The sequence below is a fragment of the Schistocerca piceifrons genome, chromosome 2 (assembly GCF_021461385.2).
Source record: "Schistocerca piceifrons isolate TAMUIC-IGC-003096 chromosome 2, iqSchPice1.1, whole genome shotgun sequence".
Classification (NCBI taxonomy): domain Eukaryota; kingdom Metazoa; phylum Arthropoda; class Insecta; order Orthoptera; family Acrididae; genus Schistocerca; species Schistocerca piceifrons.
Genome location: NC_060139.1, coordinates 900396571 through 900415482, shown reverse-complemented (window position 1 = coordinate 900415482; position 18912 = coordinate 900396571). Strand labels below are relative to the sequence as shown.

The following is an 18912-nucleotide window of genomic DNA, read 5'->3' as shown; positions in this document are numbered from 1 at the left end:
AAATGTAAAATAAATCAGTCAGTGCTTCATGTGCCATTCTGTGTCTTACTTTCGTTTATTGTACTGTTACAGATCTAGCATCTTGTTCTTCCAATATATAACTACACCAAATATAGAAGACACATATTCCAGAGTTTTGTTTTTGGCATACCAGCCCCCCCACAGGACAGGAGTTTAAGAACAAGGGACCTGTGCTCTGTTTTTACAACAATGTAAGTGATATTTTTGAAACAAAACAAGAGAAACAGTTTTTAGCATATATTGTAAAGATACACAATTAATATAAACATGCAACTTTGTTGCAGGAGCTTATTTTTCTGTTATAAAACAGCAAGAAAAAATTACATATTTAAATCAATGTAAGTTCAATTATTTAAAAATATAATTCATTCTCTATATTTTCTTCAACATTATGAAACAATTGTGGCCTCAAAGGTTTGTCACTGGTCTCTTGCTGATCCATTCTTTTATGGCTGGCAGTTCACTTGTCTTCTTCTTAAGAGATGCTAGATTTGGATAATCTTTTGTAATATCAAACTGAGCCACACAATTCATGTAATCACACAGTGCAGCAAAGAAAATGTCTCCCCAAGTCAGCTAAAACAAAAGAGAAAATGAAAATACATATTAAGTGATATTTCAGATTTCATATTAATTACAACAGGATTGAAGTGAAGTAAAATGAATATGTCAATACTATAGTTTTTACTTTTCATATTAATATCTGTGTCCCAATATTCCAGAAATTTCTTAAACAATTAACAGCTGCATTTCCTTTTAACTTCATTTATACAGAGCTACCTGACATCTAAAAATATTTAAATATAATCCATTATTTTGCAACTAGCATTTGGTATATATGAGGGGTGTTTAAAACATCCATGCAAAATCCGCGAGATGGCACCACCGATGCGTATCGACGTCATATTTAGTTAGTAGCATCTTTGGAAAGAACACACCAAGTTTCAGCCGTATTTTTCTATTTCTTTGTGTCTGTCATTCACGTGAATCAAGAAAGTTGAGTGATTGTCAAAAAATGGACGAAAAAGAATTTCTTGTGGTGATTAAACATTACTTTGTGAACGGCAAAAAGCCTCAGGAGACTAAAGAGAAGCTTGATAAACATTACGGTGACTCTGCACCTTCAGTTAGAACGGTTTATAAGTGGTTTCAAAATTTTTGGAGTGGCCATATGGGCACAAGTGATGCTGAATGTTCTGGATTCCCTGTGGAGGTTATGACTGCAGAAATCATTGATAAAATCCATGATATGGTGATGGATGACAGAAGAGTAAATGTGCGTGAGATTGCTAGTGCCGTGGGTGTCTCGAATGAATGGGTACATAACATTTTGCATAAACATTTGGACATGAGAAAGCTATCCGCAAGATGGGTTCCGCGATTGCTCACACTTGACCAAAAACGGAATCGTGTGAAGTGTTGCAATGATCGTTTGCAGCTGTTCAGGAAGAATCCGCAGGACTTTAAGCGTCGTTTCATCACTGTGGATGAAACATGGATACATTACTACACTCCTGAGACCAAACAACAATCCAAACAATGGGCTACCAAGGGAGAATCTGCACCAAAAAAGTTGAAGACCGTTCCTTCGGCTGGAAAGGTTATGGTGACTGTCTTTTGGGATTTGCAAGGGATAATCCTCATTGACTATCTGGAAAAGGGTAAAACTATTAGAGGTACATATTATTCATCATTACTGGACCATCTGAAAACCGAGCTGCAAGAAAAATGCCGGCAATTGGACCACAACAAAGTCCTTTTCCATCATGAAAATGCACCAGCACACACCTCAGCAATTGTGGTTGCAAAATTAATGGAAATAGGACTCCAACTCGTTTCACATCTCCCCTATTCTCCAGATTTGGCTCCCTTGGACTACTATATGGTCCCCGTCCCCAATTTGAAGAAATGGCTGGCAGGACAAAGATTTTATTCAAACTAGGAGGTGATTGCAGCAACTAATAGCTATTTTCCAGAATTAGACAATTCCTATTATTCGGAAGGGATCAAAAAATTAGAACAGCATTGGATGAAGCATATAAGTCTAAAAGGAGACTATATTGAAAAATAAAAAAGGTTTACCCCAAACATGTAAGTAGTTTTTATTTTTGCACGGACTTTTCAAACACCCCTCGTATTAACAGACAATGGGCATACATCTTTGCTTGTACTTAGCTAGAACTAAGTTAAATTTTTTGAGCAATGGAAAGTCTATATGAGCTGCAGTTGGAATGATATATAAAACTGACAATAGGCATGCATCTTTGTAGGCACTGTACTTAGCTAGAACTAAGTTAAATTTTTTGAGTAATGAAATGTCTATATGAGCTACAATTGGCATGAATAAATTGAACTTAGCAGCATTACTTCTACAAAATTTGTCACTTACTACTGAACATTGAAGACGATAGACTTCCACTGTATGTATTTAGCTGGCACTAGCATCATATTCTATGATTCATGCACAATTACTAACAAAAGTACTAATAGGCAATCGAAGACATAAGAAAAGTTTTAGGGTTGGGGAAAATAGGGTAAACTATTAAAAAATACAACCGGGGTTCACTGAAAGTAACACTTCTGGAAGTTGAAACATACAGCAGCATAATGGTTGTTCTTTTAATATGAGTTTTAAGAGAATCAGTATTATGAATATGAATAATGTGAAGTACAGAAATGTGTCATAGCAACTTATCACACTACTTTAAAATGTATAAAGACAATCCGAAAATCTTTACATTATCCCTGGAAAATCTAGTGAGATTAAGTATGGTCATGTGTAAGGTTCTTGAAAGATCTATCATTGAATCAACTGCTAGGATTTTTACATGTAAGTGCCTTACTGCTTAATTTCAGCATGAAAGATGAATCTGACACAAACACACAGTTCTGCATCCTCATGTATTACACTTATACCTATATCACAATGAAAACAATCAATTATTGATAAAATTATTTAACTGGATAGATAACAAATCTACTCACTGAGTGGCGGCAGAGCAAACACATAAAATATCGTTGTGATTAGCAAGTTTTGGAGCCAGTGGCTCCTTCTTCAGGCAGGTCGGTTGAAGGGGAAAGAAGAAAGGTGAAGGAAAAGGGTGGAGAGGTATAGGAAAAGGGGTAGATTTTGGGAAAATCACCCAAAACCGCAGGTCATGGGAGACTTACCATATGGGATGAGAAGGAAAGATTGATTGTTGGGGACTGCATCAGATAAGATTTGAAAACCTGAGAGCTTAAAGGTAGAAAACAAGGTAATATGCAAGACAGAGATTACTACTGAAACATCATACACAAGTTAATATGAGTGAGAAGCTAAGTGCATAACAGAGGTGTGAGGGGGTGGTGAAAAATAAATGGAAAAGACAATGAAAAGCGTATGAAATTAAAACGAAGTGAAGCAAAGAGTAGTTACAGTGAGGACATGCTGAGACGGAAGAAACTAATGTAGATTAAGGTCAGGTGGGTGGAAAGAACCATGGACATGTTGTTGTGCTAGTTCCCACCAGTGGAGTTCTAAGAAACTGTTGTCTGGGGGAAGAATCAAGATGGCGTGTGTGGTGAAACAGCCACCGAGGTCACATGTGTCATGTCGTAGAGCATGCTCTGCAACAGGATATTGCAAATTGCCAGTATACATCCTCTGCCTATGCCCATTCATTCTAATTGATAATTTGGTGGTAGCTATGCCAATGTAGAAGGCTGATCAGTGTTTACATAACAGCTGGTATATGACATGTCGTTTTGCAGGTGCCTCTCCCTTTGATAGTATATGTTTTGCCAGTTAAAGGGCTATTATAGATGGTGGTAGGAGGGTGCATGGGGCAAGTATTGCAGTGGGTATGGTAACATGGATAGGAGCTGTAGGGAAGGGAGATGAGTGCAGAGGGAGCATAGGGTCTGATAAGAATATTGCGGAAATTGGGAGGGCGACAAGACGCTATTCTAGATGTGGTGGGCAAAATCTCAGACAGAATGGATCTCATTTCAGGGCATAATTTTAGGAAATCATGGCCCTGTCAAAGTAGCTGATTAACACATTCCAGACCAGGATAATACTAAGTCACCAATGGCGTGCTCCAAAGCTGTTTTGTGGAGTTATCAGCAGTACCAGGATTGGATGTGATGGCCTGGAAATCTGCTTTTTAACTAGGCTGGTGGGATAATTATGTGCAATGAAGGCTGAGGTGAGAATGGTGGTGTGTTGCTGTAAAGAGTCTGCATCCGAACAAATACATTTGCCTCAGATGCCAAGGCTGTATGGGAGGGAACATTTGACATGGAAAGGATGGGATGTAAGTACTGTTGTTTGTTGGTAGGTTTAATGTGGGCAGAAATGTGTAGCTGGCCTTCGGTGAGGACAAGATCAAGATCAAGAGAAGTGGAATGGGATTGGGATTGGGAAGAGAACCAATCAAATTTCAGGTGGTCCTATCCTGGCCTTAATTTACATTGGTTTCTTCTGTCTCAGCTTTTCTTCACTGTAACTACTCTTTGCTTCACACCATTTTAATTTCCTACATCTTTCATCGTCTTTCCTGCCTATTTTTCACCACCCCCTCCCACCTCTGTTATGTTCATTGCACTTAGCTTCTCACTCTAATTAACTTGTGCACGCCCCATCTTTAAGCTCTCAGGTTTCCAAATCTCATCCAATGCAGTCCCCAACAATCAGTCTTTCCCTCTCACCCCGTACGGTACGTCTCCCATGACCTGCAGTTCTGGGTGACTTTCCCAAAATCTACTCCTTTTCCTAGAACTCTCAAGTCTGTTTCCTTTACCCTACTTCCTTCCCCTTCAACCCTTCTGCCTGAAGAAGGAGCCACTGGCTTCGAAAGCTTGCTAATCTCAACAGTCTTTTACGTGTGTGTTCTGCTGCCGCTTGGTAAATAGATTTTTTATCTATCCAGTTAAATACTTTTATCTATATCATTTTTCTGAAATATGTTGCATGCATTTTAAGTAAGAAAATACATACAGAACTGGTTGTTAGCTGAACGAAAACTATTTTCACAAATTACTTTAATAATGAGGCGCAGAAGATAGTTTCACTGATGTGTATCCAAGCTGCCTTCTCATTGTATGGACTAACATCTGTGTGATGGGATTATGGATGCATTCAAGTGAATAGCATTCACTTTTTGTTTTTAATAGACACATACATCACCAATTTCTCTTAATACTTCAGTTTGCTTTTAAGCATGAATCCCCAAAGAAAGCTTCCTTCACATTGGTGATTACTGTTACACAACATTTCTCAACTCCAGCACGATACATAAAATAGCCAAAATGTAATTATTATAGCGGAATACACATAAGTCTTAGCCAGTGACACGAGTGCATTCCATCTGGAAGCTCTATGTTTTTCACCATTTGTTTTGCATTCATTCAGAAAGGTATTGCAGGAGGAGATTGTGAACCCATGCCTAATATAGTCTTTCACACCGAGGCATTGACATACACAGTGGTTGACAATGGCCTTCAGTAGTAACCTCAAATGGAGCTTATTATCTGCATCCATTTTCTTCTGTGGTAGCAGGTCCTTTGTGTTTTCATTTCAAGTGCTTCTTCAATTCTTTCTTCAGTTCCTCACTCAATGAACTTCATAAACCACTGTTTCAGAATTCTCTTGCAATTGCTTCTGCACAACATGTTAATTAAGTGACACTGTTTAAAGTCCACTGTGCTTTGAAAAAAAAAGCAAATTTTAACATGGTAACAAGACAAAAAACATTGCTTTTACTCAAAATTTGCCACTCATGACGCTTCTCTGAAGGTTGCAAATGAATAACATGCCAGGCTAAAATAAACTGTTGCATTTTCGGCAGAATTCTTTTTAGATACTAACCAAAGCGGAGGTGACATATTTTTTGAATGGTCACCATGCAAGTGTGGGCGTGGAGAGGGCCCACTTAATATTTACAAAAAAATATGAGTGTAGGCTTCAGTTTCAAATGGCAGTTCCTCTCCAACAGTTGGCATTTCCCCTACAGTGCCTTCCCACAATCCCCATCACTACTGCTCTCCCTGCCACCTATGCATCTACCAGCTACGGTATTGTGTGTGGACTCTAAAGGAACAAGACCTATGGAGTGTCAGTACAGGAAATGTTTAGTGGGCTGTTCCTCTTCCTTTACCACCTGGCACCCCACTCACTCCTGTTCTGTGCCACCTCCCTCTACACTAACATCACCTACACCTATGACCTTGCCACTGTTGAAATCTGCCTTTCCTACAACCAATTGACTCCATTATTATTTCTTCTATTTCTGTCTGTAAGATTGTGCTTTTTATAATACTAGTGCCATCTGCAAAAAGAAGTGATTTTGCTTGTTGCATATATGATGGAAGTTCCTTTATATATATGACACAATAGTGGATCCAAGATCGAGCCTTATGGAACCCAAAAATTGATCTCTCCCCATTCAGAAGATTTTCCATTGTTTACTTTGATTGAATTATTAAGCACGACTTTCTGCATGCTTTTATTTTGATGTGACATTATCCATTTATTGGCTAAACTGTCAGTTCCATAAAACCTCAATATTTTTAGGGGAGTATTATGATTCACATGGTCAAATGCTCTAGATAGGTCACAGAACATACCAATCCCAGTGTTGATTTGTTATTTGATGATCGTGAAAAGTGTAGAGAGCATTCTCAGTTCAGCATGTCTTCTGAATTTCAAACTGTGATTTATGAAGGATACATCACCTCGCATAAATTTTGGAAAATGATGTCTGTAGTGCATGGATTTGCCTGCATTATATCTGAAACCCAACTGTCTTTATCAGTCAGAGTTGATTTTAAAAACAAAAGTGTTTTCTAATTTAAATATATGTTATGGAAAGTTATTAAGCACTTTGAAAGGATGTTTGTATGATTCCCTTACTTTTACCTCCATTCACTACGTAATGGCACTGTTTTGTGTTGCAAGTGCACTGTGTGATGCCACAAATTCTCTACATCATTATTCCATTACAGAATGTTGGGTAGCAAGTACTCAAAATTGTTTCTGTAGTGGTGCATAGAACATAATGTCCCATGAAATGAACTGGCAAAGCAGTGTCCATATACTGGTGTCCATATACTGATTTGCTTCATGAAAGACATTACACAACACTATAGTTTCTCGTCATTTACTAGAACTATCATATCCCCAACAAATAAAACAATCTTTTCATTTACATTTGCTCTCAGATGATAAATGTATAGCAGGATTAGCCAATCCTAGGGACACACCAAAGTGACTGCATTCACTTGGCTATATTTCAGTGATTTTTTTCTACTTTTGATCAGAATACCTTACTGAAATCAATTTTGCTTTAATAAAAGAGTTAATTGAAGTATTTTTTATAGAAATTTCAGATATCACCATTATCTGTTCTTATGAGAAGATATTTGTTATCATCCACAGTAATAGCTTCTTCCAATTTAAAAGCATATATTCTTTAATTGTTTATCATACATTAGATTTAACACACTGCTGAGTCATTCACAAATTGCTGTCTGTGTTGATTTTGCCCTTCTGAACTCCTAATGTGAGCAAGACAGTATGTCATTCTTATTTTCAAGTGACATCAGTTTATGATGTATAATTTCTTTGGTCTGCCACATACCCATGTGAGACATCATTATCAGCATCTGACAGACACTGAAAGGGGGATTTACATTTGGCCAACCGGTTGAATCATGCAATATCCAAACTTGTGGGGCACTTGGATATGACAGTGAGCCAGTGTTAGACAGAATGAGAAGTTGAGGGCAGGCATTCACACTGTCAAGGTTCCATTGGCCACATCTGACCACCACACAGGAGGATTGAAATATTGTGCACCATGCATTGCATAACCTCTTCACATCTGTGCTGCCATCCGAGTACAAGTAATAGACTCCCTGCAATGCACTATGTCATCCTGCACCATTGGGTATGACTTCACGTCATGGCTGGTAGTGCCTGAGGGTACTCTGACGACACAGTGGTACACCACAGACATTCTGTGTCCTCATCTGTTGCCTCACATCTGACAGTAACATGGTGCCATTTTTCAACAGGACAATCCTTGTTGACACGTACCACATGTCTTTATGAACTGCTTGTCTGATATGGAGATTATTCTGTGGCCAGCAAAATCCCCAGATCTGTTCGTGGTAGCACAGTTGCAGGACCAGCTCATATGTCAAATGCATCCTAGTGCCAGTATGCAGGATAGCATGGGCCAGTTACAACAGTTGTAGGCCAGCTTGGCCCAGAAGGGAATACAATGGCTTTATGACATTCTTCCCAATTAAATCAGTGCATGCATACAGGTACAGGGTGTGCAATGCCATTCTCATAAGTGGGTTCATACTGCAAGTTCTTGGGAAATTTACTTGATTTTGTAATTACTACAATAACATCACATACCCTCTCAACCTGTGAAGTTTCACTTTGTTTCCTCCTCTCTTTCTGGGTGCTTCACTTTTCTGTCAGGCAGTGTATATCATCACCACTATCACTTGGACTTATTGGTACACTTAAAGACAAATAACTACCTCATAACGTCAATGAGTATTGAAGTATGCCAATAGAAGGCACCATTAAAAGAGAACATAAATGTATATGACATGTGAAAAAAAAAATCTTGGGTTGCACAAGAAATGACTACCTAGAAGAAGAAGAAGAAGAAGAAAAGAAAATTCAAACTCAAGAACAATAAAGATAAAAAATGCTCAGAACAAGCTAGAAAAAAGTGGCTAAAAGAGAATTGTAGTACAACTCATTAAATGGGGAGAAAGGGAAGACATTATTTACTGTTGAAGTGAGTAAAGAGTAGGCTTGAGCTTGAAATCCAAACTTTTTTAGACGCTACTATTGAAAGACAAAAATGTAATGTACAAATGTCACAAGAAAGTCCTCCAGACATGGGAAGAGTATTTAAAATTGCAATATGACACAGATCACAAACCAACAAATCTACAGTTCGAATCCTTGAATGATGTGGATGATGTTAAGAAAGAACCACTAGCTAGTGCAGTTTAAATGAAAAATAGGAAGGCAACAAGTACAGATGTGAGATCAGGAGAAATACTTAATTTGAACCAAGAAGCAATAAGAGAAATACTGAGGCTATGCAACAAAATACATGAGAGTTGTGAATGGTCAGAGAACTTTTTGACAGTACTAATGATGCTAATACCAGAGAAACAGGAAATAAAAGAATGTCTTGAACACAGGATAATTAGCCTAATTGAACATGCCACCACAGTTAAGTTAAGGTGCAAGACAAAAAGACTGAAAAAGATAATGGAAGTGGACTTGACTGAGGAGCAGTTTGGTTTTATGAGAAATAGAAGCACAAAATATACACTAATGACATTATTTTCCAAAATTAATGGGAAGATGATGTACAGTAAGGCAACTATAATGTAAGGAAACTATGGTGCTCACTAAGATAATACCAGACTGAATAAAACTTTCACACAACACACACAATACTGAACTGTTCTGGAACATATCATTTCACATGAGCTTCCAATTTGTTGAGAAACTACCTGACACTTAGTAATAAAAGTCCTGAATACAAAGCTCTTCAAAAAACATTATTCCAGTAACCTAGTACACTGTTGCATCAAATGGTGGTGGTAGGTTTCTTTTTTCTTTCTAGTGTGGAGTGTGACAGATGCAAAATTCAAGTTTTGCACCTTTTTTGCCATTTTGACCATGAAGAAGCAACAAAAATCATTCTATACATTTTTAAACTAGGCTGAATTTGTTGCAATTTGAGATTAAAATGGGCTTGGAAGAGCTTATATTATCTGAGATACAATTTTTCAAAGTCTGGCAGATTTTCCAAACTTGGAAATTTTAAGCTAATTTTCATGTATCATCACATGCTGTAGTCTTTCTATCTTCAATAACCTGTCCGAAATGTTTCAGCAAAGTAAATAATTATTCAATTTAACATTTTGATTGGCATTTGGAGAAGCTGATGTTTGGTGGGAGGTCACTGTTCACAACAAGGTGACTGAAATTGTAGAAAAAAAGTGTACATAAAAAGTTTATTTAACAAACATTTACATGAGGTGAATGCAAAAAGTGTAAATGATGTGAATGATAGTGTACACAAAATGTGAATTAAAGGTGTTTCCTCCTCTTCAAAGGACCAGGGCTAAGCAAATCTGATAATCTGCCTTGTTCAGTGCCATTTTCATTGTCCTGAATGTCCGTAAATGGAATGTAAATATGTATTTGTTGATTATCTCAAGGTATAACCTTATCAAAAAGTCCTAATACAAAGGCAACCCACATGTTGGTAAGTATTAATTGATAGAAATAATGATATCAATACCTGATATTTTTCCTCGACTTGTCTGAGCAGCCTATACATCTCAGCATCTTCATTGAACTTGTCCAAGTCTTGGGTTTTGAAATTTATGTCTACCATAATTTCTGGCTGCTTTTTGCAGGTTGTCTACTGCAGGCTTTCCTATAGCTGCAAGCATTTCTGCAGGAAATCACATTTAGCAGGTTTGAGGGGGCTTTTTCCCCTCGACACCATCTTTGTCAAAAGGCTTTGGACTGTAGCAACTCATCCCATTTCGAGCAGTTTGTTTTTGTAACCCAGTCACTGCTGCTCCTGGTGTTATGTGCGAAACGAATGTAGCTCTGTAGCATCTTGCATGGGAGGAAGTCTCACCATGTCAAAACTGGTCTTGTAAGCAGCCCGTGTGAAGAGCAGGTAGCACAGATTGTTGAGGATTTGACTGGACCTTTCCCCATTGCACAGCTCAATGAGGAGTTTCTCCTCTGATCCAGCTACTTCAGCAGTTGTCACAGCTGGATTAGAAAAAAACTGCAGCTGTCTCTTTAAGGTCTACATGTTTCTTTAGTATGTGAAACAACTACAGTTTCCCCTGGCCAGAGAAGCATGCAATGAAAACACAGTCACTGAAGGCATGAGGTGACTGAATGTTGGGGTGGTTAAGTAGAAGGCATCTGGCATTTCGCCTCTTCCACACTTCTGAATATATATAGTACCTTGTGTGGACCACCAAGATCAGTGAGAATGACTTACAAGTCTTCATCCACTCCTGCAATAAGCATGACATGAAAATTAAGAGTCCTTTCTGATAGTGGTCGTGATGATTAATGTGTCAGCACCTTCTTCAGCCTGAATAACCTCAATGTGTTTGGCTTCAAATTTCACCTTCAGCAGTTGAATGAACCTTAATTTGTTTTTATTAGTAGATAAAAAATTTCCTTGGGAAACAATGGGAGTGGTTGTTTCCTCAAGGATAAGAGGATTTATTGCCCTTCCTCATCCCCTCTTGAGTGAGTACAAACATCAAGAATGGTTACAGTTCATACATGTAGAAGTTCTCCAGTTCTTCATCCGACTTTTTCAAAATGCATACCCTGTGGAACAGGGTGAGTGGGTCAGAGGTCACTTGTCTACTGTCAACACTAACAGTACACGTGGAAGAGAAAAGAGAGAGACTTTGATTTTAGACCCAAATTTGACGTTTTGGAAGTTTTCCACCAAAACCTTCAAAGCGCTTTTTTTTTCCTATTATCTTTTGCCACTTCCTATTATCTTTTGACACTTTTCTCTCCTATATCTCCATTGCTTAAGAACATTATCAACCCCATTTTATGGAATGGAGGGTACTTCAAAAATCAGTCACACAGTCTCTTTTTATCAGATTCATCTCTAGTAATTCACAATGATGTAATTTATACTTCTGCTTCTTTCATCAATTCACTTATAATATTAAGTTCGCAGAAACCATCAGTAGGTTCCCATCTCTCACTATGTGTTATTATTCCTATATCTATGTATTCTCTGCTTTCAAAGTATCAAATTGGATATATTTTTACTTCACTCAATCATTTCACACAGGTTATTGACTGTCTTAGACAAATGACTATGACGAAACATGAAAATTAGCTTAAAATTTTCAAGTTTGGAAAATTTGGCACATTTTGAAAAGCTCTATATCAGAAACTATTAGGTCTTCTGAGTCAATTTTGGTCTCAAATTGTAGCAAATTAAATCTAGTTTAAAAACATCATTGACAGAAACGTCTTCCTTCTTGTTCAAAGTAGGAAAAACTGAAAAAGTGGAAAAATTTTGCAGTTTTGGGATACTCAAAAGTGATCCAGGGGGCTGGTGAGGTCAGAAACTTGGATTTTGTATGTTAGTCATATTAAAAAAATAAATAAATGAATAAAATAAAAACCACGTAAGCTATTACCATCACTTGATGGAATATAGGCCCCCTATTCACTACAAACTTACTGGACTGTACCTTGCAGTCATATTACATTTAAAATTATATTACATTTTTAATTAACTGGACTTCTGAGAAATTATTTATACAGATTATGACTTACCAAATACACGTAGAAAACTGTTACCTGCAGTTCTGTAATACTATACAAAGACAAGACATCATTTGACATTGCTATCAAAAATAATAAACATTTCTTGCAGACAGTTTTAACTGTGTTAGCACGGCATTTAAATCAGTAGACAAATTGTTTCTGCCATATATATCCTTTTACCTTGCATATAATTTTAAATAAAAATTGTATACACAACACTGTGATGTTTTGTTCTCTTCCTCACAGTCAGTTTTCACAGAACACACGAAATCTGTATTTATGGCTTATTGGCTTATGATTAGAATACTGTAACATAATCTGAATTATCTGACACTTTGTAATCCTATGCATTCACTGATTAAATCTGTGCAAACTACTGTCACTGAAGCTATCATTCTCACTGATCCAGTAACTGGAGAGGCATCTACCAACGTTCAATGATCCCAATCGATCTACCCATTCAATTTGAGTGACTTCAATTCCCAATCAAAGTTTTGTTTCCTATAACAATGAACAAGGCTCAATGTCAGAGAAAGGGGGGGAGAGAAGGAAATGGACACAGAGTGGGGTAAGGAGGATGTGGACAGAGAGCAAGAGGAAGATGTGGTGGACAGACACATGGGAGTGGGTAGAGATGGTGATGTACAGACAGAGGGAGGAGGAGGAGGATGAGGATGAGGATATGGGTAAAGAGGGGGGAGGGGGGAATGAGCATTGAGAGGGGGAAGGAGGAGATGGGTAGAGAGAGAGAGAGAGAGAGAGAGAGAGAGAGAGAGAGAGAGAGAGAGAGAGAGAGAGAAGGTGCGGTGAGGGGGAGAGGGGGGAAGATTGTGATGGACAGACAGAGGGAGATGGCGAGGGGAGAGGGAGGTTGTGGGCAAGGAGCAGGGGATATGGACGCAGAGGGGGAAGAGAAGGAGATTTGAACATGTATCCAATTCTCACACATATTTAGCAATGGTACATATTGCCAGGTTTGCTATTTATAGATGAAATATGAGAAATACATAAATAGTTTTCAGCACCATTAATGTATTATGAAGATCCAACATGGTATTTAGAAATTACAACAAAACAACAATAGCTTCCACAGTTTTATATGAATTCTGCATGAAAACAAACACAGTCAACTGTATGATTATATATAAAAAAGAACAGAATACAACAAAGAGACAACCATGTCATGAATACCATCAATTGTGAATTTATTTCTTTCTCTCCGGGGTGTGAGCAGGTAGATAGAAATATTTTATCAGTTGTTCCAATCATAAGCCATTATTGTTGATTTCCAGTGATTTACAAATAAATATCATCAGTTGAATGGACAGGTGAGAAAGTTCATATTAAAGTGTAGGTGTGTTGTGGACGGTACTCCTTAGAAGTTTTTCCACTATGTTTTTTCTTTGGAGTACGTTTCTGGAATCTCTTGTGTATTCCAATGGACCACATTCAGTTTAAAATAACCAATAACCATGTGGGTCTCTTTCTCAGCTTCATCAGTTTCATAGTAATAGACATTTTTAATACTGCACTATAGTGCAGAAAGTCATTAAACACTTAACAAATGAGTAGGCAACAATAATCATGGATGATACTTGAGTAATATCACATACAAGATGGAATTTCCCTGTGAACTGAATAATATATTTTGTATTTATTACATCTGAGCTGCTAAAATAGTGTACCATACTGTGCCCTAAACCAGAGATAATACCTTTCCTTGAGAGTGCATATCCCAAACTCCACTATTCAGGAAATGTTAAGGGCTGATTTAAAACTGACTATTTATAGAATTATTCCCACTTTCTTAATTCTGCAGGTACTCCTCCATGGTACTGCAGGGCTAGGATTTCTAAGAGAGCAGATTTGTTTTTAGTATTTAGCTTTACCACAACCTTGGGTTTGTCACTTGGCTAGAATTGTTACTCTCTCTGTAGAGCACGTAATGTTACTTACCTTGCCTGCTGCAAGATATCCTCCATTTTCCTTCACCTGTTCATTAAGCCTTTCAAGATAGAAGGGTAGTGTTTCATTAAACACAGTTTCTTTCTTCTTCTGCTTAATAGCTTCATCAGGTTCCCAGTAATAGTCACTTAACTCTGCATCAAAATAGGAAAAATAAGTTTGTTATTTAGAACATAAATGTGAAAACACAGATTTGTAAACACGTAACTCAATATTTATTACTGCCAGTGAAATTACGATTTTTTTTAAATGCATGTAATTAGTCCCAGAAGTTATATTTTTAAGTAATTTTATTCAGATACATGATGTATTAAAAACTCGATAAAAATTCAGTACTATTATTGTCCAGGAAGTGCTAACAACCTAATACTAATGTAGTACACAGAAACAAATACAACTTAAAGGATTGACTATGTTTCTTTTTATAAGTTGAGCTGTGAGGAACAAAAATAAAAATCTTTAAATAAACACTTGCAGAGTTCTAACACAGTGAGCTGGACCTAACTCCACTTTCTATCACTGGTCGCCTACTAATAACTGTAAATTTCCCCCCTGATTTCCATCTAAATCTAGTCACACACATCATGTAAATATAGTGTGTGCATAAATTAGGAACATATCCTGTGTTCAGACATAAAGATTTACTTCAAAGGAAATAGCCTATTGACAAATAGACAGAATGGATTCAGATAATATTGTTCGTGTGAAATACGACTAGCTCTTTACTCACACGAAGTAAAGGGTGCTGTTGACAGGGGTTCTCAAATTGATTCCATGTTTCTCGATTTCCAAAAGGCTTTCGATATCTTTTCTCTTAAATGGCTTCTAATCAAATTGCGAACCTAAGGAGTATCACCTCAGTTATGTGACTAGATCCACAATTTCCTGTCAGGAATTTCACAGTTCGTAGTAACTGATAACAAGTCATCAAGTAAAGCAGAAATGATATCTGGCACTCCACAAGGAAGTGTTATAAGCTCTTGGTATTTCTGATCTATATAAATGATTTAGGAGACAATCTGAGCAGCCATATTAGATTGTTTTCAGATGATTCTGTCGTTTACCATCTAGTAAAATCATCATAAGTTTAAAACTGATTGCAAAATTATTTAGACAAGACATATCCATGCATCAAAAAGTGGCCCTAATTATCCTAAGGTCATCAATATAAGTACTGAAAGGACTCTGGTAAATTTTGGTTACATAATAAATCACATAAATCTAAAGACTGCAAATGCAGCTAAATATCTAGGAATTATAATTACAAGAAACTTAAACTGGAATAATCAGAGAGAACATTGTGGGGAAGACAAATCAAAAACTATGTTTGATTGGCAGAACACTTGAACAGGTCTACTAAAGGAACTGCCTACATTATACTTGGCTGTCCTCTGCTAGAGTATTGCTGTGTGGTATGGGATCTACCAGATCGGATTGAAGAACAACATCAAGAAAGTCTGAAGAAGGGCAGCTCATTTTGTATTATCAGAAAATAGGTGAAAGAGTGTCACAGGTGTGTAATATATGACTTGGGGTGACAATCATTAAATCTACCATACGAGACACAAATGATGTACACATACAACAGACAATACAATCCTATTACAGAATGGTTAATTCCATCCTGGGATCAAACTGTATAATGCATACCAACATGCAATAATAATGAACAGACAGAATTTCAAATCAACGGAGAAGAATTACTTGATCAAGCACTGCATCTACACAGTAAGGGAGTATCCAGAAAAACAAAACTGCAGCAATAGTTTGTCAGTCAACTGTTTTTGTGAAATGTATAGAGTAATAAAATATTTTCCAATATTACCTTTTTCTAAAGCGATGGGCATAAAAAATTTCAAGAAATATATGCCATGATTAAAAAATGGTCCAGAGTACAATGTACTGTCATAAATTCTCAGGCTAAATAAATAAAATGTATGCAGGTAGAATGATGATGCTATTGTCAACTTTCCTGGGTGTTTGGATTTGATGATGCACTACAATGCAACAATTTTCACAAAGTTCCCACACAGTGCTGTGCAGTAATTTGGGTTCTGTGTTCCAGAAAATCTGTGACCAGTGGGCCCTAGCAGTTAACAAGAAAAAGTCATTATGCTTTCCTGGAGCTGCCGTGCCTGTTAATTTGACTACAGTGCAAAAGTTCTGCTGGAAAACTCTTACAAAGCCTCCATACAATCCTGATCTTTCCCCATGTGATTTCCATATTTCTGGAACCCTAATGAGAGGCATTCATGGCCATCAATATGCATCAGACAAAGAGATGCATGCCTGGTACAATCATGGTTCTGCAGGCAACTGCAAACATTTTTCCATGAAGGCATTGACCATCTCACAGTGGGATAAATGTTTTAACAGCTACAATGATTATTCCAGAGGTAGTTAACAGTTTACATCCTTTTTTCCCCATTTGTATCAGTTTCATTTGACTGCCTCTTATAATGTAAAGCTAGTGAATCACAATACAACAATATTGTTTCATTATTGTGTCTGTTGGACATGTAAAGACCATCAGCACCCTATTTAACGAAGATGTTCAAGGTGAAAAATATGCTCTGGCCTGATAGTGTGAAGATCTAAGTGGACAACTAGTCATGTTATTTGGTATTCCATTCTATTATTTACTTATTTATCCATCATTTTTTGTTTCTGTGGTCCACATTGTGAACATATCATAGGATACAGAACAAGTCAGTCATGCAGATTTGTTGTGGTATCATCCTATGGTATTATGTAAATGGTACTATTACATTTTATATTAAGATATCTACCATTGTCACAGTCATCCTTATCCCATCACCATTGAACTTTAAAGAGAATGACAGGAGAAACTGCCATTCACCTGGTAGTTTAAGGTGGATCTCAGATTACAAGGAAGTTACCCACTCACTATGATTTTGTAAACCATACATCACGCACATGGGTATCAGACAGGTTATTTCACAAACCAGAACTGCAGTGAACTGCCATGAGCAGCATCTTTACACCCAATTCATTTGACATGCCAGTTTGGAATCTCAGCTGTGAAGTGTTCCTCTTCCATTTGCTTCGCCACTGGGTCCTAAGGTGTTGGGGAAAAGTACTGTGGAAAATGACATGGGAAAAGATGGGACATCACAGGACATACTTCATCAGCTTCATCTGTTGAGACCTGCCTGGCACATGAGACCCTCCAAGTAGCTACACTGCTTCCAGTGTAGCCCTCAGCTTCAGGCCTCAGCTTAATAAAAATAATAAAAAGTAGAGAGCCCAAAACTGAGCCCTGAAAAACTCCACACGTAATGATACCCCACTCTGATGATGGTGAGATACCTGCTTTCTGATTTCTATTCTTTGTGTAACAGTATTAGGTGTCTGACACAATCAAACCTTTTTGTTGGGTTGCAAAGTATTCCAGACATTTTCATTATTTTATTGATGGACTCCAAAACATTGACAGAAAATGCAAATGTTGCATCTTCTATTTATCACCCTCTCTGAAATCCAAATTGACTTTTTCTGATGATATTGTGGTCACTAACATGCTTAATACTTCTGGCACACATTAGTTCCTCCAAACCCTCAGAAAAACTAGAGGGCAGAGAGCTTGACTGATAATTAGCATGATCTCCCCTCTCTCTCTTTTTATACAGTGGTTGTACAACTTATTTAAAGCCTTTCAGGAACTATTCTTTGCGTAACTGATGCATCAAAAATGTGGAAAAGGATTTTACTTACATGGCTATACCAGTATCTTAATAATTATTAAATATGTTGCAAACTCCTGTAGAATTTTTACTTTTCACAGACTTAATGATTCTTTCAATTTCCTGTGTAGTGCCTGTTACCTCATTCTGTTGTACTGTGCTATATACACTGGCTTGCAGAAAATTACTGGCTTGATTTATGGAGCCTCATAACCCTATTTGTTCTGTTACTACTAAAAAGATTTTTTTGGGAACATCAGCACCTGCATTTGGACACAATGAGATTATCTACATTTTTTATTTATTTTTTTCTGTCTCTAAAACCTGCACTTTTCTGTTTCCTTCTATACGAAATTTCAGATAGTTTTTACTTTATTGTTTGAATTATCAATTCCTGCCTTCAAAAACATGATCTTTTATTTATATATAGTCTTGTTAAGAATTGTACTGTACAGTTTATAATGCATAATCTTGTTTGGATTATTTGATTTCTTGGCATTCTGCGTAAAGCTCCTCTCTTGTTCTACAAGAAATTTTGACACTCATAGTAATCCAAGGCCTACAACCTGATTTAAAAAGGTTTCCACTAAATTTTTAGGAAATATTTCTTCAAATACACTTGTAATCTCATTAACAAATATATTAAATATGGAATTAACATCAACAGTAGCACACACAGGAAACCAGACCACAAGCTGTAGCTGATGATTAAAGTGTTCCATGGTTCGTTTGATGATAATCCTCCAGATTTTTCACATGAAATTTACTTTTCTTTTACTTTTTATGATGAGAAACTATCCATCATGGTCAAAGAGGACATCTATAATATTTTTCACTGTTAAATTATTATAT

The 18912-nt window shown here is 37.0% G+C and overlaps 1 protein-coding gene across 1 annotated transcript in view; it reads right to left on the bottom strand.

Annotated features, from left to right (window-relative positions):
• Nucleotides 1-245: 245 nt before the first annotated feature.
• Nucleotides 246-18912, bottom strand: part of LOC124777723 (glutathione S-transferase-like) — a 75233-nt gene continuing 56566 nt past the window's right edge. Inside the window, exons 4-5 of the mRNA XM_047253221.1 lie at nucleotides 14348-14490; nucleotides 246-597 (exon numbers count right to left, since the gene is read on the bottom strand). Of these exons, the coding sequence (XP_047109177.1) occupies nucleotides 430-597; nucleotides 14348-14490 (311 nt within the window). The 3' untranslated portion in view covers nucleotides 246-429. The remainder of the gene's footprint in view (nucleotides 598-14347; nucleotides 14491-18912) is intronic.